The sequence below is a fragment of the Bos javanicus genome, chromosome 10, assembly GCF_032452875.1.
Source record: "Bos javanicus breed banteng chromosome 10, ARS-OSU_banteng_1.0, whole genome shotgun sequence".
Classification (NCBI taxonomy): domain Eukaryota; kingdom Metazoa; phylum Chordata; class Mammalia; order Artiodactyla; family Bovidae; genus Bos; species Bos javanicus.
The window spans coordinates 82205182-82228366 of record NC_083877.1 but is presented as its reverse complement, the minus strand read 5'-3'; the positions used below and the strand labels follow the sequence as shown (position 1 = coordinate 82228366).

At 38.8% G+C, this 23185-nt stretch overlaps 1 protein-coding gene across 6 annotated transcripts in view; it reads right to left on the bottom strand.

Moving 5' to 3' along the window:
• PCNX1 (pecanex 1) overlaps positions 1 to 23185 on the bottom strand; it is a 185103-nt gene that overhangs the window by 27258 nt on the left and 134660 nt on the right. For all 6 annotated transcript variants that reach the window (XM_061429295.1, XM_061429290.1, XM_061429292.1 and 3 more), the window contains 5 exons: positions 22657 to 22786; positions 19429 to 19487; positions 17058 to 17273; positions 10699 to 10952; positions 8840 to 9070 (listed from right to left, as the gene is read on the bottom strand). In XM_061429295.1, coding sequence (XP_061285279.1) covers positions 8840 to 9070; positions 10699 to 10952; positions 17058 to 17273; positions 19429 to 19487; positions 22657 to 22786 — 890 coding nt within the window. The remainder of the gene's footprint in view (positions 1 to 8839; positions 9071 to 10698; positions 10953 to 17057; positions 17274 to 19428; positions 19488 to 22656; positions 22787 to 23185) is intronic.

Sequence of the window (23185 nt, the reverse complement as noted above, 5' to 3'; positions counted from 1 at the left end):
ATACAAATTTCTCAAGAGACAGATCAGGTGGTGTGGTATTCCCATCTCTTTCAGAATTTTCCACAGTTTCTTGTGATCCACACAGTCAAAGGCTTTGGCATAGTCAAGAAAGCAGAAATAGATGTTTTTCTGGAACTCTCTTGCTTTTTCTATAATCTAGCGGATGTTGGATATTTGATCTCTGGTTCCTCTGCCTTTTCTAAAACCAGATTGAACATCAGGAAGTTCACAATTCACACATTGCTGAAGCCTGGCTTGGAGAATTTTGAGCATTACTTTACTAGCGTGTGAGATGAGTGCAATTGTGCGGTAGTTTGAGCATTCTTTGGCATTGCCTTTCTTTGGGATTGGAATGAAAACTGACCTTTTCCAGTCCTGTGGCCACTGCTGAGTTTTCCAAATTTGCTGGCATATTGAGTGCAGCACTTCCACAGCATCATCTTTAAGGATTTGGAATAGCTCAACTGGAATTCCATCACCTCCACTAGCTTTGTTCGTAGTGATGCTTTCTAAGGCCCACTTGACTTCACATTCCAGGATGTCTGGCTCTAGGTCAGTAATCACACCATCGTGATTATCTGGGTTGTGAAGATCTTTTTGTACAGTTCTTCTGTCTACCCCACATCCGAGGTCGGGGGGGGCGGCAAAAGGAGATACCTAGCGTCCGAGGTCAGGGGCGGCGACGAGAATAGATACCCCAGGCCCCTAAGCCCAAGGCCAGGGGCGGAGGGCGGGAGGGGCTACCCCACGCCCCCATGCCCGAGGCCAGGTACGGTGGCCGGGAGGACCAACCCCACGTCCAAGGAGCCGTGGCTGCGTGGGCACAGAAGGGCCTAGAGGAGCTATCCCACGTTGAAGGTCAGGAAGGGCGGCGGTGAGGAGATACCCCTCGTCCAAGGTACGGAGCAATGGCTGTGCTTTGCTGGAGCAGCCGTGAAGAGATACCCCACGCCCAAGGTAACAGAAACCCAAGTAAGACGGCAGGTGTTGCAAGAGGGCATCAGAGGGCCAACGCACTGAAACCATACTCACAGAAAACTAGTCAATCTAATCACACTAGGACCACAGCCTTGTCTAACTCAATGAAACTAAGCCATGCCCGTGGGGCAACCCAAGATGGGCGGGTCATGGTGGAGAGATCTGACAGAATGTGGTCCACTGGAGAAGGGAATGGCAAACCACTTCAGTATTCTTGCCTTGAGAACCCCATGAACAGTATGAAAAGGCAAAATGATAGGATACTGAAAGAGGAACTCCCCAGGTCAGTAGGTGCCCAATATGCTACTGGAGATCAGTGGAGAAATAACTCCAGAAAGAATGAAGGGATGGAGCCAAAGCAAAAACAATACCCAGCTGTGGATGTGACTGGTGATAGAAGCAAGGTCCGATGCTGTAAAGAGCAATATTGCATAGGAACCTGGAATGTCAGGTCCATGAATCAAGGCAAATTGGAAGTGGCCAAACAAGAGATGGCAAGAGTGAATGTCGACATTCTAGGAATCAGCGAAGTGAAATGGACTGGAATGCGTGAATTTAACTCAGATGACGATTATATCTACTACTGCGGGCAGGAATCTCTCAGAAGAAATGGAGTAGCCATCACGGTCAACAAAAGAGTCCGAAATGCAGTACTTGGATGCAGTCTCAAAAACGACAGAATGATCTCTGTTCATTTCCAAGGCAAACCATTCAATATCACAGTAATCGAAGTCTACGCCCCAACCAGTAATGCTGAAGAAGCTGAAGTTGAACAATTCTATGAAAACCTACAAGACCTTTTAGAACTAACACCCAAAAAAGATGTCCTTTTCATTATAGGGGACTGGAATGCAAAAGTAGGAAGTCAAGAAACACCTGGAGTAACAGGCAAATTTGGCCTTGGAATACGGAATGAAGCAGGGCAAAGACTAATAGAGTTTTGCCAAGAAAATGCACTGGTCATAACAAACACCCTCTTCCAACAACACAAGAGAAGACTCTACATATGGACATCACCAGATGGTCAACACCGAAATCAGACTGATTATATTCTTTGCAGCCAAAGATGGAGAAGCTCTATACAGTCAGCAAAAACAAGACCGGGAGCTGACTGTGGTTCAGATCAGCCAAATTCAGACTTAAATTGAAGAAAGTAGGGAAAACCACTAGACCATTCAGGTATGACCTAAATCAAATCCCTTATGATTATACAGTGGAAGTGAGAACTAGATTTAAGGGCCTAGATCTGATAGATAGACTGCCTGATGAACTATGGAATTAGGTTCGTGACACTGTACAGGAGACAGGGATCAAGACCATCCCCATGGAAAAGAGGTGCAAAAAAGCAAAATGGCTGTCTGGGGAGGCCTTACAAATAGCTGTGAAAAGAAGAGAAGCGAAAAGCAAAGGAGAAAAGGAAAGATATAAGCATCGGAATGCAGAGTTCCAAAGAATAGCAAGAAGAGATAAGAAAGCCTTCTTCAGTGATCAATGCAAAGAAATAGAGGAAAACAACACAATGGGAAAGACTAGAGATCTCTTCAAGGGAATTAGGGATACCAAGGGAACATTTCATGAAAAGATGGGCTCGATAAAGGACAGAAATGGTATGGACCTATCAGAAGCAGAAATTAAGAAGAGGTGGCAAGAATACACAGAAGAACTGTACAAAAAGATCTTCACAACCCAGATAATCACAATGGTGTGATCACTGACCTAGAGCCAGACATCCTGGAATGTGAAGTCAAGTGGGCCTTAGAAAGCATCACTATGAACAAAGCTAGTGGAAGTGATGGAATTCCAGTTGAGCTATTCCAAATCCTGAAAGATGATGCTGTGAAAGTGCTGCACTCAATATGCCAGCAAATTTGGAAAACTCAGCAGTGGCCACAGGACTGGAAAAGATCAGTTTTCATTCCAATCCCAAAGAAAGGCAATGCCAAAGAATGCTCAAACTACCACACAATTGCACTCATCTCACACGCTAGTAAAGTAATGCTCAAAATTCTCCAAGCCAGGCTTCAGCAATAATATGTGAACTGTGAACTTCCTGATGTTCAATCTGGTTTTAGAAAAGGCAGAGGAACCAGAGATCAAATTGCCAACATCCGCTGGATCATGGAAAAAGCAAGAGAGTTCCAGAAAAACATCTATTTCTGCTTTCTTGACTATGCCAAAGCCTTTGACTGTGTGGATCACAAGAAACTGTGGAAAATTCTGAAAGAGATGGGAATACCACACCACCTGATCTGTCTCTTGAGAAATTTGTATGCAGGTCAGGAAGCAACAGTTAGAACTGGACATGGAGCAACAGACTGGTTCCAAATATGAAAGGGAGTATGTCAAGGCTGTATATTGTCACCCTGCTTATTTAACTTCTATGCAGAGTACATCATGAGAAACGCTGGACTGGAAGAAACACAAGCTGGAATCAAGATGGCCGGGAGAAATATCAATAACCTCAGATATGCAGAGACACCACCCTTATGGCAGAAAGTGAAGAGGAACTAAAAAGCCTCTTGATGAAAGTGAAAATGGAGAGTGAAAAAGTTGGCTTAAAGCTCAACATTCAGAAAACGAAGATCATGGCATCTGGTCCCATCACTTCATGGGAAATAGATGGGGAAACAGTGGAAACAGTGTCAGACTTTATTTTTCTGGGCTCCAAAATCACTACAGATGGTGACTGCAGCCATGAAATTAAAAGACGCTTACTCCTTGGAAGGAAAGTTATGACCAACCTAGATAGCATTATTCAAAAGCAGAAACATTACTTTGCCAACAAAGGTCCATTTAGTCAAGGCTATGGTTTTTCCTGTGGTCATGTATGGATGTGAGAGTTGGACTGTGAAGAAGGCTGAGCGCCAAATAATTGAAGCTTTTGAACTGTGGTGTTGGAGAAGACTCTTGAGAGTCCCTTGGACTGCAAGGAGATCCAACCAGTCCATTCTGAAGGAGATCAGCCCTGGGATTTCTTTGGAAGGAATGATGCTAAAGCTGAAACTCCAGTACTTTGGCCACCTCATGCGAAGAGTTGACTCATTGGAAAAGACTCTGATGCTGGGAGGGATTGGGGGCAGGAGGAGAAGGGGACGACAGAGGATGAGATGGCTGGATGGCATCACTGACTCGATGGACGTGAGTCTGGGTGAACTCCAGGAGTTGGTGATGGACAGGGGAGGCCTGGCGTGCTGCGATTCATGGGGTCGCAAAGAGTCGGACACGACTGAGCGACTGAACTGACGTTAAAAAAAAAAAAAACTTAAAGAAAAAAATATTTATAGGAATACAAAAATATCCAGCCTCATCAAGGCAAAATTCACAAAGTCTAGCACTCAATCAAAAATTGTCAGGCATGCAAAAGTAGCAGGAAGATAGAACCCACAATTAGAAAAATAATCAATCAAAATTGACCCAGAAATGATACAGATGTTAGAATTAGTCAACAAAGATATTGAAAGAGCTGTTATAACTGTATTCCATACATTCAAAAAGACAGAGGAGTGATAGGGTGCTAAGTAGAGACATGGAAGGTCTATATAAAAGACACAAATTAAACCTCAGGAGATTAAAAAAGAAAAAAATGGACTGTCTGAGAATAGAAAAAAATACACGGGAAGAGAGTAATGCAGAAGAGAAAAAATAAATAAATGATCTAAAAATATATCAACAGAAATTACACAAAATTAAACACAGAGACAAAGACTGAAAAAAAAAACCCACAGAGCATCAGTAGTCATAGAACAACTTTAGGCATCCTAATATAAATGTAATTTATATTACATTTAATTGGTGTTCCCCCACAAAGGGAAGGAGGAAAATAGAAAAACATTTTGAGAAAACAATAAGTGAAATATTCCCAAATCTGATGAAAATGATACCCACCTAGGGATTCAAGCAGTTCAATGAATTCCAAGAACAAGAAACATGAAGAAAACAGCATAAACTGCTTAAACTAGTGATGAAGAGAAAAATCTTAAAAATGAGCCAGTGGGGGGGAGGAACCACATTATTACGTGACACATACCAGTATATGGTATTTTATTGCACTTTGCTTTATTGTGCTTTGCAGATACTTTTTTTTTTTTAATCTGAAGGTTTGTGGCAACCTTGTTTCAAGCAGGTCTATTGGCACCATTTTTTCTAATAGCACTTGCTCACTTTATGTCCCTAGGTCACATTTTGGTAATTCTCAAAATATTTCAAACCATCCACGGGCAAAAAGATTATGACTTGCTGAAGGCTCAGATGATGACTAGCATTTTTTAAGCAATAAAGTATTTTTAAATTAAGTAATGTACATCATCACATTTTTTACATAATGTAATCACACACTTGATATGTTGTTTAGTTGCCCAGTTGTGTCCAGCTCTTTGTGACCCCATGGACTGAAGCACGCCAGGCCTCCCTGTCCCTCACCATCTCCTGAGGTTTGCCCGAGTTCACATCCACCGCACTGGTGATTCCATCCAGCCATCTCATCCTTTGACCACCCTCTCCTTCTGCTCTCAATGTTTCCCAGCATCAGGGATTTTTTTCCAATGAGTCGGCCATTTGCATCACATGTCCAAGATACTGGTCATCTGATGCAAACAGCCTAAAAGGGCACTTAGTAAAATGTAAACATAATATTTACAACTGTTTTGGAAACCAAACAATTCATGTGACTTGCTTTACTGTGTTATTTGCTTTATCGTGGTTATCTGCCATCTCTCTGAGGTGTGCCTTTATTATTTGTACAGAACAGCAAAGATAAGAATGACTACAGACATCTCATCAGAAACAATGCAAGACAGAGGAAGTGTAGCCGCATTGCTAATGTACTCAAAGGAAAAAAAGAATTGGTTCAACCATAGTAGCTCTATTTTGTTATGGTTGGAGAAGGCATGTGTCTTATATCCTCAACTGAATTAGAAATTCTCAGACTGGTTGCTAACACTAAGAAAGATGAAAGAAAACTACGGTCATTTAAGAAGCAGGAAGCAAAGTCAAGCTTTGCTTGAAGAATCCTTGCAGTCTAGTGTTCCAGGTGGTTTTAATGAGTAAATCCAGGGCCACACTTACAAAAAACATTATTTCAAGCTCTAGAAGACGGGTACAGCTATTGTATGAAAGATTATTTCCCCTAAGAATACATATAATGAGAGAAGGTGGAAAGAATGAGTTTTTATTTTTGTACAACATGCAACTCAGAAAACTATCTGAGCGCCGAAGAACTGATGCTAGAGATCAGCCCTGGGATTTCTTTGGAAGGAATGATGCTAAAGCTGAAACTCCAGTACTTTGGCCACCTCATGCGAAGAGTTGACTCACTGGAAAAGACTCTGATGCTGGGAGGGATTGGGGGCAGGAGGAGAAGGGGATGACAGAGGATGAGATGGCTGGATGGCATCACTGACTCGATGGACGTGAGTCTGAGTGAACTCCGGGAGTTGGTGATGGACAGGGAGGCCTGGAGTGCTGCGATTCATGGGGTCGCAGAGAATCGGACAAGACTGAGTGACTGATCTGATCTGATCTGATGGGGGGAAAATGTCTGAAGGCAACTTTATTAATATTCAAGTGAGGGTACAACAATCTAGAGTCAGCAAACCTTTCTGTTTTAACTAACTTCCCTGGGAAGAGGCTCTTCCAGACATAACTCAGAAAACAGAATGCATGGTTCTAAGGAGGTAGGGATAACATTGTTCAACTTAAAAAAACGGGAGCATGAAGGAATTATCTTTCCTGACAATTTTCTTCTAAAGGGGACTACAATAGTAGACTATAAGCCGTAATGACCTAGGGATAGAAAGCTCTCAGAAGAGACTGGAGATACCCAAGTTTGGAGGTAAACCTTTTGAATATGACTTATTAGGAATTAAGAGAATGACTTCCTTGAGCTATTATATATCCATGACCTCAGCAATAATCTCTAAGAGATTACGTACTCCTTAAATTTAGAAAGAATGGAGCCTGTTTCTGAGTGGGAAGACAATGAGCTCCTAGCCCAGACGACCACAGTTAAACAAAACAAAAGTAACCAATATAGTCTAAGCCAGAGAAAGGCTATTTGAATAATACAATCACTCCCTGTCTCCTGTTGCCCCAAGAAATAAGTCCAAGGATTTGAGAGTAGCATGCAAAGCATTTTAAGTATTATTTCATTTATGGGAAAAAACAAAACAAAAAAAACCACACAAACTGCATGTTAAGAGACGGTAAGCTTTGAGGTCCTCCATTTCCAGACATTGTCCACTGACCCTTTTTCTGAGCTCTTATGAGGTTATTTTATTCTATTTAAAAATATGCTACTCTGCTCAGTATCTACTATGCATCCAATATAAAAGCTCAAAGGTCACTGTTCGGAGGGGAATTATAGGATGCTCCCTTTCTTATTGATGAAGCAAAGAGAAATGGGCTGATATGATGGAGTGCCTTACTCTAATTGACTAGCTGTAAAAGAAGGTATAACACTTAAAGTCCATCAGCGTGTACACCCCAGACCACAATAAAGGCACTGGTTATCAAACCAGCTCCCTATGCTCCATGATACAGAATAATCCTGTACATAGCATACAATGGTTCAACTACACAAGACTTTTGCTTGGGAAGCAATAGTGATCGAGGAGTTAGCTTTTGGAATCACAGGCCTTGCTACTGTGGTTATGGTTCATGGGGTCTAATCAGAAGGAGCAACACTGCCACAAGAGCCATGAGACCTAGCAGGAAAACAGTAGTTGGAGAAGTCTACAACTCACCTTTCCTTTAGGATAAGACAAGTTGTTCTGAAGTGTGGATTAGGAACCACCTGAAGTACAATCACCCAGCATGATACAGATTTTGGGTTCCCAGCCTAGACTCACAGAATTAGAATCTCCCAGGCAAGGCCCAGGAACCTGTGTTTTTACTCATTCTTACATCATTTTTATCCATGTTAACATTTTAAAGTCAATAATCTAGATGAATACTGTCCAGTACGGTAGTCATTATCCTGTATGAGTTATTAAATTTAAATCAATTAAAATTAAATAAAACTTAAAAATTCATTTCCTTAGTCATACTGACTACATTTCAAGTGTCTCATAATCCACCATATTTGGGGGGTTAGTAGTTATGATACTGGAACAACATAGAATGTTCCCATCATTGCAGAAGATTCTATTAACACTGGTCTGGACTTTGGATTTGGGACAAAGATATTAAATTATCCATAAGTTTGGTACATGTGTTTGAGGACTTGGGGCTGGGGGTGCTCCAAAATGCAGTCTTTAAGAAGGTTCTGCATGTGATCTACAACCTATATGTATGTGCATGCAGAGGCAGAGGCGGTGCTATTTAGACAGTGAGACTGTGACATTGCAGGTGAGAGAACGAGGGAGGCTTCTCTTTCTAATCTGCTCTGATAGAGCTGGTTTGGCCCAACCATTATGAACCACACAGGTCCTCTTATGCAGATAGTTTGAAAGAAGGAAATCTAGAAAAACTGACATAATAACAAATAGAGGTATTCTCTCCTCTTTGGCAAAACAGACTCAGAGAGTTATAAACGAAACAAAGAAACCCCTACCTTTGCTCTTTGGGAAGAGCTATACTCTATCCAGCTGAGGTAAATCATCCACCTTTGCTCTTCGGGAAGAGCAGTACTCTATCCAGCTGAGGTAAATCATCCACCTTTGCTCTTCGGGAAGAGCAGTACTCTATCCAGCTGAGGTAAATCACCCACCTTTGCTCTTCGGGAAGAGCAGTACTCTATCCAGCTGAGGTAAATCACCCACCTTTGCTCTTTGGGAAAAGCTGTACTCTACCCAGCTGAGGTAAATCACCCACCTTTGCTCTTCAGGAAGAGCAGTACTCTATCCAGCTGAGGTAAATCACCCACCTTTGCTCTTCGGGAAGAGCAGTACTCTATCCAGCTGAGGTAAATCACACAGAAACTCTCCCTGGATATGCCTGCCAGTCGATGGTCATAGTCTTCATCAATGTTTGGATTAAATGTTGGATCCACATCAACATAATTTCGATCTGCACACAGACGCAGTCCTTCCTGCATCGTCTCATTAGCTAGCCATTCCTCTAGTTTAGAAGAGGTTGTAACATAATAAATGATACCCTAATGAGAAAAAAGATTTAAAAAAAAACAGCTCAGGCTAAATCACAATCTGAATTAACACCAATATCTCATTAAATTGTTTATACTGATAATATGAATCAAAGTAACATTAGTTTACTAACTTTAAAATAGTCTAAAAACAATTCCAATCTACTGAATTTATGATCTCTTAAGAGGTGAAAAACCTTTACTGTGGTGCATTTATTTTGAGAAATTTCTCACAGAACTATTAAGCTATCTTGTGATCCTACGTCAACTTATAAAAATATAACTAATAAATAAAGCAATAGAAACACATATTTAGAGATAGGAAAGGCCACACACACATACGTTATTAATAAAAATGTTGTAAATTCAATCTCTTTTAGCTTCCTGAGGTTGGGTTTAACCAAATATTAAACAGAAGATTCAGACTTCAATCCAACCAATCAATGCAAATAAGTTGGTACACATAAGTAGTAACACATGAATCATGAAGATTTAGCATATGTTTTCCTCTTGAAAATGCTGGCTTTGCCTATAAACCTCTAGCGATAACCATGTTGTGTATCTGTGAAATTTTTAGCAAAAAACAGGATACCTGTGCAGTAAAAACTAACCTTGCTCAAAGAGAGGTTTGGCCTTTGCACTTGGGTTCTGGGAGTTCAACTCTAATCCCTTGCAATGTCCTGTCTCATAAGAGTCTTTATTTACCTGGAGGCTTAGAACCATGAACTCTAGAGGATCTGGAGATTAAGGCTGGTGATGTGGATGGTCGAGCAAGTCTAAATGGTTGTGTGTCAATAAAAACTCTGCACACTGAGGCTCAAGTGAGCATCCTTGGCTGGCAACACTCTGAAGGTATTGATTGCCTCAGTTGTTTCTGGGAGGAATAAACATTGTCTGCACAAGTCCACTAGGAGAGGACAACTGCAAGTTCACGCCTTAGGGTCTCTAGACTCTGCCCTATGTGCTTCTTTCCTGGGCAGACTGTACTCTGTATCCTTCCACTGTAATACACTCTAACCACGAGGATGATGGCTTTGCTGAGTTCTGAGGGTTCTTCTAGCAAATTAATGAACCTGACTGTGGTCTCAGAGATCCTGAAATTCCAGTTGGTGTCAAATGTGATGGTATTTTGGGGGACCTCCCAAATGATACAATACTTTCATTCAGATTTCTGAAAGCAGTGGTTAACAGCAAGGGCTAAGGAGTCAGTCAAACCTGGGTTCTAAATCCATGATTTCACTTGCTAGTTAGAGGACTGTGACCAAGTTAACTTTTGATCCATAACTTGTTTATTTGTAGAACAGGAATGTAATATTCCTTTAAAGAATTAGCTAAGAGATACACAGGCGTATGTATACATGCATGCATGTGTGGGTGTATTCTTTATTTCAGTGCCTACAAGAGATGTACTACAGATAATAGTTTTTATTGATATTAATGAACAAATGTAGTAAGTTCCACTGAAGAAAGAAACGGCAAGATCTTCATAGGTATAATTTACTAACTGTATTGGATACTAGAAAATTTCTATTGCTATGAAAAAGGAAAACACAAGTTAAAACTATATATATATATATATTTTTTTTTTTTTAAAGAAGAGCCTCTGACACCAGAAGCTCTAAAGAGGCACATACCCTTACCTTGACATAGTAAGTGGTGAGTACTTTCCGAAGATCAAAGACTTGAAGCATAGAAGCAGCACTATTGTCAGTGATGCTATAACCCTCCAGAATATACTTGGTGACTATCACTTCCCAAGCTAGCCAGCGCTGGCTAAATGCAGCGTTAAATGAAAGCACATGAGGAATATGGCCAGGTTCACAACAGCAAAATCCTTCATCTTCCTCAACACCTTCAGTAATGGCCTCCACTTCCCGTTGTTGACAGTAAGTACCTTAGAGAGACAGAAAGAGAGAAAGTTCTTATAGCAAATGGGTAAAACATGAAGTGGAAAAAAGAATGCTTCAAAGATATGAGAAACTTTGAAATAAAAACACATTTAGTTTATAGCAATTGAGAATACGTGTTGGATCTGCTTTAGACTGTCCATTAACAAACTGCCACACACTCCTGAAGAGAGGCATAGTATACATTCATCTTCTGCAGAATCAGAATGTGTACCAGCACATTTGGGTCTAAGAATTTGTGAAATAAAAACAGAAAGTCGGGTTAAATAAAGAATTAGAGCCACAGCCATCTATGCCAACAAAATATCATCCATCACATTAATGTTAATTTTTATTTTGTTCTGTGGTCTTGCTTTCATTTAATCTGTAAATTCCTTACATTATACAAGGACTACAGAGTGATTATAGCTAATTTTAAAGCTATATATTAAGTTGAGAAGTGAGTGAAGTCACTCAGTTGTGTCCGACTCTTTGTGACCCCATGAACTGTAGCCTACCAGGTTCCTCTGTCCATGAGATTTTCCAGGCAAGAAGGAATGGTAACCTACTGGAGTGGGTTGCCATTTCCTTCTCCAGGATATATTAAAGTTACATATAACAAAAATAAGTGGGGCGTTATAATACATTTTTTATTTTAAACAGAACATATACAACATGTATATTTGAAAAACTACTCTGAGAAAAAAAGATGTCATGAAATTTAGCCCCACTTGGTGATGGTGGTGGTGGTGTATGATGAATGATAAGACTGAAGAGGTAAGCTTGGCCAAGCTAATGACCTATATCATTTAGCACTCCAATTCAGTTCAGTCGCTGAGTTGTGTCCGACTCTTTGTGACCCCATGAACCGCAGCCAGGCCTCCCTGTCCATCACCAACTCCCAGAGTCCATCCAAACCCATGTCCATCGTGTCGGTGATGCCATCCAACCATCTAATCCTCTGTTGTCCCCTTCTCCTCCTGCCCTCAATCTTTCTGAGAACCAGGGTCTTTTCAAATGAGTCAGTTCTCCGCATCAGGTGGCCAAAGTATTGGAGTTTCAGCTTCAACATCAGTCCTTCCAATGAACACCCAGGAGTGATCTCCCTTAGGATGGACTGGTTGGATCTCCTTGCAGTCCAAGGGACACTCAAGAGCCTTCTCCAACACCAAAGTTCAAAAGCATCAATTCTTCGGCGCTCAGCTTTCTTTATAGTCCAACTCTCACATCCATACATGACTACTGGAAAAACCATAGCCTTGACTAGACAGACCTTTGTTGGCAAAGTAATGTCTCTGCTTTTGAATATGCTGTCTAGGTTGATCATAACTTTTCTCCCAAGGAGTAAGCGTCTTTTAATTTCATGGTTGCAGTCATCATCTGCAGTGATTTGGGAGCCCAAAAAATAAAGTCAGTCACTGTTTCCACTGTTTCCCCATCTATTTCCCATGAAGTGATGGGACTGGATGCCATGATCTTCGTTTTCTGAATGTTGAGCTTTAAGCCAACTTTTTCACTGTCCTCTTTCACTTTCATTAAGAGGCTCTTTAGTTCTTCTTCACTTTCTGCCACAAGGGTGGTATCATCTGCGTATCTGAGGTTATTGATATTTCTCCCAGCAATCTTGATTCCAGTTTGTGTTTCCTCCAGTCCAGCGTTTCTCATGATGTACTCTACATATAAGTTAAATAAGCAGGGTGACAATATACACCCTTGACATACTCCTTTTCCTATTTGGAACCAGTCTGTTGTTCCATGTCCAGTTCCAACTGTTGCTTCCTGACCTGCATACAGGTTTCTCAAGAGGCAGGTCAGGTGTGCTATGAGAGGTGCTGGATATACAATGATAAACGAAGCAGATAGGATTCCTGTCCTTGAGAATTTTATAATCTACAGCAAAGGTTTACAAAATACACCCCTGGGCCAAATTCAAGCTAACAGTGGTTTTGGTATTTTTAAAAGGTTTTTTAACAGAAAAATCAAAGAACATACAACAGAGAATATGCACGGCTACAATATGCATGGCCTACACTATTAACTATCTTGGCTCTTTCCAGAAAAAGCCTGCCAACCCCTGGACTACAGAAGAAATAAACTAAGAACAAATAAACACAAACAAATATAAAATTAGAATTCTAATAGTTATTCTAATTATTAAAGATAATTAAGAAACTAGAGGTGGAAGATTGGTGGGAGGAGAGGAGATGGCTGGTAGTTTCTGGGGAAAAGGAGAGTGATAAGGTCTTAGTAAAGAATTCAGCATAGCTAGGACACTGAAGGAAGGCCAGTGTGGCTAGAGTGGATGAGAAGGGTGATAATAAAGTAAGCTGGAGAAACTGGAAGAGGACAGATCTTGCAGCTGCTGTAGGACATGCTAAAGAGTTTGATTTCTACTTTAAACGCAATAAAAAACCACTGAAATTTTTTTTTTTAAACTTTACATAATTGTATTAGTTTTGCCAAATATCAAAATGAATCTGCCACAGGTATACATGTGTTCCCCATCCTGAACCCTCCTCTCTCCTCCCTCCCCATACCATCCCTCTGGGTCGTCCCAGTGCACTAGCCCCAAGCATCCAGTATCGTGCATCGAACCTGGACTGGCAACTCGTTTCTTACATGATATTTTACATGTTTCAATGTCATTCTCCCAAATCTTCCCACCCTCTCCCTCTCCCACAGAGTCCATAAGACTGTTCTATACATAAGTGTCTCTTTTGCTGTCTCGTACACAGGGTTATTGTTACCATCTTTCTAAATTCCATATATATGCATTAGTATACTGTATTGATGTTTTTCCTTCTGGCTTACTTCACTCTGTATATAGGCTCCAGTTTCATCCACCTCATTAGAACTGATTCAAATGTATTCTTTTTAATGGCTGAGTAATACTCCATTGTGTATATGTACCACTGCTTTCTTATCCATTCATCTGCTGATGGACATCTAGGTTGCTTCCATGTCCTGGCTATTATAAACAGTGCTGCGATGAACATTGGGGTACACGTGTCTCTTTCTCTTCTGGTTTCCTCATTGTGTATGCCCAGCAGTGGGATTGTTGGATCATAAGGCAGTTCTATTTCCAGTTTTTTAAGGAATCTCCACACTGTTCTCCATAGTGGCTGTACTAGTTTGCATTCCCACCAACAGTGTAAGAGGGTTCCCTTTTCTCCACACCCTCTCCAGCATTTATTATTTGTAGACTTTTGGATCGCAGCCATTCTGACTGGTGTGAAATGGTACCTCATGGTGGTTTTGATTTGCACTTCTCTGATAATGAGTGATGTTGAGCATCTTTTCATGTGTTTGTTAGCCCTCTGTATGTCTTCTTTGGAGAAATGTCTATTTAGTTCTTTGGCGCATTTTTTGATTGGGTCATTTATTTTTCTGGAGTTGAGCTGTAGGAGTTGCTTGTATATTTTTGAGATTAGTTGTTTGTCAGTTGCTTCATTTGCTATTATTTTCTCCCATTCTGAAGGCTGTCTTTTCACCTTGCTAATAGTTTCCTTTGATGTGCAGAAGCTTTTAAGGTTAATTAGGTCCCATTTGTTTATTTTTGCTTTTATTTCCAATATTCTGGGAGGTGGGTCATAGAGGATCCTGCTGTGATGTATGTCAGAGAGTGTTTTGCCTATGTTCTTCTCTAGGAGTTTTATAGTTTCTGGTCTTACGTTTAGATCTTTAATCCATTTTGAGTTTATTTTTGTGTATGGTGTTAGAAGGTGTTCTAGTTTCATTCTTTTATAAGTGGTTGACCAGATTTCCCAGCACCACTTGTTAAAGAGATTGTCTTTAATCCATTGTATATTCTTGCCTCCTTTGTCAAAGGTGTCCATATGTGCGTGGATTTATCTCTGGGCTTTCTATTTTGTTCCATTGATCTATATTTCGGTCTTTGTGCCAGTACCATACTGTCTTGATAACTGTGGCTTTGTAGTAGAGCCTGAAGTCAGGTAGGTTGATTCCTCCAGTTCCATTCTTCTTTCTCAAGATCGCTTTGGCTATTTGAGGTTTTTTATATTTCCATACAAATTGTGAAATTATTTGTTCTAGCTCTGTGAAGAATACTGTTGGTAGCTTGATAGGGATTCCATTGAATCTATAAATTGCTTTGGGTAGTATACTCATTTTCACTATATTGATTCTTCCAATCCATGAACATGGTATATTTCTCCATCTATTAGTGTCCTCTTTGATTTCTTTCACCAGTGAAAAACCACTGAAAATTTTAACCATGGAAAGGACGTAACTGAATTTGCCGTAAGAAAAAGAATCACTATGGCTGAATGAAGAATTACAGGGGCCTCTTGCTATTGAAACTTAACATGAGTTCCGAAGATAACATGGGGCTTCCCTGGTGGCTCAGATGGTAAAGAATCTGCCTGTCATGTGGGAGATCTGGGTTTGATCCCTGGGTCAGGAAGATCCCCTGGAGAAGGGAATGGCTACTCACTTCAGTACTTTGGCCTGGAGAATTCGATGGAAAGAGGAACCTGGCAGGCTATATTTCAGGGGGTTGCAAAGAGTTGGACATGACTGAATGACTAACATTTTCACTTTCAGAAAGTTAACGAGTACTGCATTCCCAAAATGATTTGAGTTGTTCTTAATGAGAGTTTGGATGGAAAAGATTTATCCAAAATTTTATTTGAATCTATTTGGTACCAGAGAGTAAGGTTGGGAGAGTGAAGTTTTGTATCGATTTTTGATTTGGAGCATTTCTGACCAATCTGATGGAATGAGCAGTAAGAAGGACTCCTTTCCAATTCACACACACAGAAATGCTGGATAAAATAGCCTCCCCACAAAATATTTGTTAAAGAAAAAGTTAAAAAAGCAAAGGTGAAATCTTCAGGTGCCAGCAATTTAAGAAGAAAGTGAAGTTACAGCAGTGGTATCTGCAGTGGTGAGGGGGTGCCAACTTTTGGATGAGACCAATTGCATTCAATTTGAACAGCAGTGGGTTAAGATCCTAGAAGAGACAGAATTAAGGTTCTGAGCTTCTGATGGACAGTCAGGAACAAATCATAAGACAATAGGACATTTTGAAAAAGAGAGAGAGAATGGATTACAAATAAATAGCAAACATTAACATTTACTACCCTCAGAGTTACACAAGTAAAATCTTAATTTCTGATGAATGCAGTAACTTTAGAAAAGCACTTGCTTATTAACAAAGATATTACATGAAAAAGGTGCAAACTTTCTGATTCAATACTATGGCAAAAATAAAGCTATAGGGTACAGGTCTGATTTGATCCTCTATTTAGACAAATGCTTTGACAAATGCTTTATTTCCTGTTTCAAGTTAAAAACACCTATGGTACTTCTTAGAATAGATCAAAACACTGCTTGAATGCTTTCTCTAAGAACTTTCCAGTCCAAATGTTCCCTAGGTTGGATACATGTGCACTAATAGGACTCCTTCAATTCCTATGAAATAAGTTTTCATTTCTGCCTACAAGACATTCACTTTATAGCAGTTGATAACATCAAGCTCATATGTTTCTGAATGCACAATTTTCTGTGTAAAAATAGCTTCATTTGTCAGTATACAAATTTGTTGAGGGCTGGCGGGGGAAGAGGGAATCACTGCTTAATGGATGTGAGGTTTTATTTGGGGATGATGAAAATGCTTTGGAACTAGACAGAGGTGGTGGTTGTGCAATATCATGAATGCACTTAAATGCCACTGATTTGTTCACTTTAAAATTGATGTTATGTGAACTTCATCTCAATTAAAAAAAACTGTTGCAGACAATGGCATGGCAACCACATGAAAGTAACTCAGCTAATCTCTGCCTCTAATGAATGTATGCACTAATCACAGAGAGACAAACAAGAGGGCAAGCACAGAACAGAAATTCACTATCACCAGGAAAACAAGTGTATTATACACTATAGATACTACCTTTACATACCGAGCATATTGCAAAAAATTGTTCTTCTCTGAATGTGAAATTTGGAAAAAAACTAGTAATTACTCTTTAATAGCTTTTCTCCTTCCACAATTCCAAAGGCTAAAGATCTTATAACTTTCTATTGGAGATGTAAACACATAAAACTTAGATGTCACAGGAGTACGTTATAGAAATTAAAGGTTAATACCTTACCTCTGAATTCAAGTCCTCGCAGCTGGAAAGTCACCAGCCCATTTCCAATCTCTATAAGGTGGACTAACGCATTGAGGTAGTCAGAGGCGAGAATGAAACAGTCCCCAGTACTATAGTTTCCCCACCGTCCTAGGAGCAAGTCACCACATAGACTGTGTTGTAGGGATCGGGTTAAATGCTCATAAAAGATGGAATTCAGATTGTTGTCATCTGATCCTATAAGAAGGGATTAAAAAATGTTAAATTATTTTAAGTCCCCTTTATATCTACAAATAAGATTATTAAAAGTATTAAAACTAATTTCCAGTTAGGGTTATATCTATATTTAACAAGGAGGACAATATTTAGATATCCTTAGACTTTCTACAGAAAAATGAAACAAAGGACAATGGGAAAATTTCTCAGAGTTAGAAGTCACATAACCTCTCTAAATCTCTGGTTCCCATTCATAAAATGCAAGAATTGGATTAGATAAGATCTTAGATAAGATCTAAGGTCATTTCCGCCTCTTTAGCAGACCATGATCTTTTCTATCATTGCTCAATTAACTTTATAATTAAAACCATGTAAGAGAAATGAAAAAGATAAAAGCAATTTAAAACCACAACAAGATAAAAAGTTTCATTTTGATAAACTAACTTTTATCAAACTATTTTGATAAAATGAAAGTTTCTCAGTCGTGTCCAACTCTGCAACCCATGGAATTCTCTAGGCCAGAGTACTAGAGTGGGTAGCCTTTCCCTTCTCCAGGGGATCTTCCAAACCCAGGGATCGAACCCAGGTCTCCCGCATGGCAGGCGGATTCTTTATCAGCTGAGCCACAAGGGAAGCCCAAGAATACTGGAGTGGGTAGCCGATCCCTTCTCCAGGGGATCTTCCCAATCCAGGGATCGAACCCAGGTCTCCTGCAATGCAGGCGAATTCTTAGCCAACTGAGCTTTCAGGGAAGCCCAACAATGGTAAAAGAAGGGAGTTAAGTAATATGCTGCTGAGGCTGCTAAGTTGCTTCAGTTGTGTCCGACTCTGTGCGACCCCATAGATGGCCTCCCATCAGTGATATGAGATTTGGACAAACAAGACAGTCCAAAACAAAAAGCTGGTCACTTAAAAACAAAACAAAAAACAACTGTATATTGAGATGTCTAATATTAGTTTAACAGAAATAAACCATATATATAGTAACAGCAACAAGGAATCAGAAAAATTCATTAGTCATCCTTTAAGAAAAAAAATTTATGATAAAACATCACCCAATAAATGACTGTCTTCAAAAGTAGTGCATCCAAAGCAATAATCTATAAATGGGTGCCCAAAGTATAGAACTAAAGAATGGCAATATATACTAAGCTAAATGCTTATTTTAAACTCAGCTTAACTAAATAACAAAATAAAAAGGAAAGCTTAGGCTCAAGCTTCAATAAAAGTTATATCTGATGCTCTGTCTGCTCATTATGAAAGTGTGCATATTACTTCCAGACATTGGTCTCTGTGATACGCAGGAAGGCAACATTCCAAGCCCCTTCCAAGGACATATCGGAGTTGAGACAGCTGTTTCACCCACCAGAACATGATAAACAGTCATTAATATCAAATAAGTAGTCCTCCTTAATCCAATTTTATAATTATGAATCAATCTGATTACTATAATTTAGTTTCTCAAGCAGAGTACTTGAGTAATCTGTGAGTCAATGAAAACAAATATTCCAGTCTATGGGGAGCCATATTTCTTTTAGTAGATTAATACACTGATATTCCAGTTGATACATTAATCTTTTATGGCTGGGACAATGAGACTCACTCTTTCTGTGCCAGAATATAGGTAATAGGTAGGCCCATAGGCCCAAAGTTTAGATAATGGTAATGATCTGTCTGTTCAGTCGCTCAGTCATGTAATGAGACCAGCAAAATCTCACCCAATGAAGTCTTACCTTGAGTGGCTATTTGGCTCCTATAGAGGACCTCTCTGTATACAATAAGCTAAATGAAATTACATTAACACTTATCTAAACATCTGGGGAGGCAGAGAAGCAAACATATTAATAAGTAAAGTTCAGACTGCATACTCTTCAATACCCCTCAGCAGTTTTACTTTCACCGTGCTCTACTTTTTTAACCTATGTAAGAAAAACCTTTGAATGGCAGTTTTTATGCTTATCGGCATTCTTAAAATGCATTTTATAAAAGATGAGTATATAAATTTTAGATACTCTAGTTCACATGTACTTTGCTGAAGTAAAACAAAGCAAAGGATATTTAGTTAATAAAAAAATGACCTCTGGATGCCACAGAGGATTCCCAGCAAGTTGACAGTGAAGTACAAATATAACAAATTCCTTAGACTTGCTTCTTTACTCAAAAATAGGGCTATTACCTGGATTTCTATCAAGCTGGGACGCTAATCTGGTATTTGAATGATCCACTCGTTTTGTGCTGAAAAGGGCAAAACAAAACATCTTTAGTATGCTTTTTTATATTAAAGAAGCCTAATAATTAAAAGTGAGAAAACTATACAATACAGATGCAATAAATATTACTTTATGAAAATGAGAAAAATCTGTTTAGTAACATATTGATAAAGTTCTCCAATAGAACAATTTTAGGGTAAGGATTTATTTTTTACTGTTCTACCTCTATCATATATAAACACATATTTTTTTCTTAGCTGATTTTTAACTGAACAGTGTATAGAAATACAGTGATGATTTTAATGTAAAAAATTTTGATTAGGTTGAAAAAATGTATACTGTACAGTTCCTAAAAATACTCAGTGCATGAAACATTCCTTGTAAAGGAAATATTAATGTCCATGGGACAATGTTCATTAAAATAGTGGTTTCCAAAATGTGGTCCCCAGAACCTGGAGCATGAGACTCAAGATCTTTTCAGGGAGTTTTCCAAATCAAAACCATTTTCATAATAGTACTGAACTGGTATTTGCTTTTTTTTTTCCCCACTGTGTTGACAACTGCGCTGATGGTGCAAAAACAATGGTGGATAAGACTGCTGATGCTTTAACATGAATCAAGGCAGTGGCACCAAACTGTACTATTTTTCACTGCTACCTATGCACAAGAAAAAACAAATAAAAATTCAGTTTCCCTTAAAAATGTCCTTAATGAAGCAACAAAAACATTAATTTTATTAAACTGCAGTCCCTCAGTACAGGTCTTTTTAATATCGTGTGTGATACAATACACACACGATACACATAAAGCATTTCTGCTGCATTCTGAAATAGGATGACTATCTGAACAGAAAGCACTTGAGCAGCTACGTGACTTGCAGACTGCACTAGCTTTTTTCCCCATGGATCACCATTTTCACTTGAATAAACTACGACTATTCAGACTTGAGTATCTGACAGACATTTCTCAAGTGAAGAAAGAGAGTCTGACATTTCAAGGAAAATAACTGATAATTATACCTGTTGCCAATAATAAAAATTTAAGATTTCAAGTAAATATTAGAATTTTAGAAAACTTTCATTTACCACTATGTGCTTGATAGCTTCCCAATACTTCAGTACTTTTGAGATTGGTGGTGATATAAATATATATATATATAATATTGTATAATGAAATAGGTCAAAATCTGGAATAAATACATTACTTACTGAACTAGTATTTTCCAAATGATAAATAAAGATGTTATAAGCATATGCATGGGTAAAAGATCCATTCACACTATAAGACATATCAGTGACTTTTGATGTAATACAGTTCCCAAAATTCACTGATATAGTTTTAGATTCCACATTTCCACTAATCATTAGGCAACTACCATTTGTCAAAGGATCAAAGAAGAATACCCACAATTATCTACAAAGGATATTAAAATACTTTCTTTTCAAACTATATGTCTGTATGGGGCCAGATTTACTCTATATACTTGAACCAGAACAACATATTGCAACAACAGATTGAATGCAGAAGCAAGTAAGAGAATCCAGCTGTCTTTTATTAAGCCAGACATTAAAGAGACTTACAAAACTAAGAAAACAATGACATTCTTCTGATTTTTTTGGTGTGGAATGGGAAATAGTTATTCTTCATTAGAAAAATGTCATTTATATTAACATGTAATGAGTTTATTGTTATCTTTATATTAATAAACATTTAAAATTCTGAGTTTTGATTTGTACTGGGCTTCCCTGATGGCTCAGTGGGTAAGGACTTAGCCTGCAATGCAGGAAACACAGAAGACATGGGTTCAATCCCTGGGTCAAGAAGATCCTCAGGAGAAGGAAATGGCAATCCACTGCAGTATTCTTGCTTGAAAAATCGCATGGATGGAGGAGACTGGCTGGCTACAGTCTAAAGGGTTGCAAAGAGTCAGACATGACTGACTAAGCACAGCACACGCAGCACGTTGTACAGTATCTGTGCGTGTATGTGTGTGCTAAGTTGCTTCAATCATGTCTGACTCTTTGCGACTCCATGGACAGCATGTAGCCTGCCAGGCTCCTCTGTCCATGGCAAGAATACTGGAGTGGACTGCCATGCCCTCCTCCAGGGGATCTTCCTGACCCAGGGATCGAATCCACATCTCGTCTCCTGCACGGGCAGGCAGCTTCTTTACCACTGAGCCACCACTGAGGGGTGTAGTAGATAAAATATCTGCAACAAGAACTCTTTGGAGACTTCAATAATTTTAAGATTTTATGTGAAGGGGTTCTGAGATCAAAAAAGTTTAATAACTGCTGCCACGGAAGTTATTCTGAACTAAAGTTAAGTTGGCCCAAAAGAAAACAAAGACATAAATAAACACTGAAATTCACCAAAAAGGGAAACATTATGTGTGGTTTTAGGTAAAAGACCAGAGAAGAAGTTTCACATCTATAAGCTAGCTCATTGTTCAAAAGTCAAGATTACCATTTTCACCTATTATATGTGCCAATGTGTGACAGTGTGGAGAGAAATGCAGTCATGGAGCTGGCCAGCTAAGTTATAAATTTGTACAAACTCTTTCTGAATCAATACATTAATATATATCATAAGTCTTTATAAAGTTTAAGCTCCATGATTCAGTATTTCTCCTTTAGATATTTTCATATATTAAAAAAGAAAAAAATTTGCAAAGATTATATACGAAGATAGTTTCTAGGCATCATATTAAACATCTCATCTAAGGAACTAAGCTTCAATGCAGAAAACACTTTATGTACAAAGATGGTCATTTAAAAGTCTGTCCTCATGAAAAACTACAAATGATCTAGAAAACGTTTAGCTCTAAAAACACCTTTCTTAGAAAACTACGAGATAACTAATTATGACTGCTATAATGAAGTAACATTGTGTAGCATAAAGTTTCAGAGTAAGATTAATGTGAAACAATTCTAAGAAATAACATTAAAAGCAAACAGAAAATGAATATATGTAACTAGAACTATGTTTTAAAATCTTAGGAGAAAAAAAAAAGAAAATTGACTGATTCTTCCAATTTTATACAATTTTGGAACTTTAAGAGTATTCATAAAATTTCAAATATTTCAATACAAAAACTGATTAACCAAGAAAAATTTACAATAATGTTGTCAATAGCTTTTCCTAGAAAAAAAAAAAAGATAAAAATTGGCTTTCAAAGATTTGTCTTTACTCACTTATAGTCTCTCTCCCAGAATTTCACAGGCCGAACATATGATGTGATGAATATTGCACTTCCCAAAAAGGGGTTCAGTGGAGTAGAAAAGAAGGCTGACACGGCAGCCTGAACAAACAACATGGCTGAATCTATGGGAAAACTGGTTAAGGATCTTAACATTTATCTGGTTATTACACACACACATGCACACATTCACCTCTCTCATAAACATACCACAGTTACAGCAGTTAGAAAGATGAGGTTCATCAGAGGAATACAGAAGAAAGTGTCCCTTCATACAGTGGGCAGTATGAGGGGTAGAAGTAAAAAGACATAGCCAGGAATGTACAGCCCGGCATGATGCTGTGAAAGGAGCCAAATAAATATTTGCTAACGTGTGTTTGGTAAAATTCCATGTACCACTTGGGTAGATATACCCAAACCATGCTTGGTTTTAAACTTCTAGATGATAAAAACTAAAATTTAAAGATACAGAAAGTGTGCATATCAACACATACATGGTCATTAACTTTTATGCTTACTTAGAA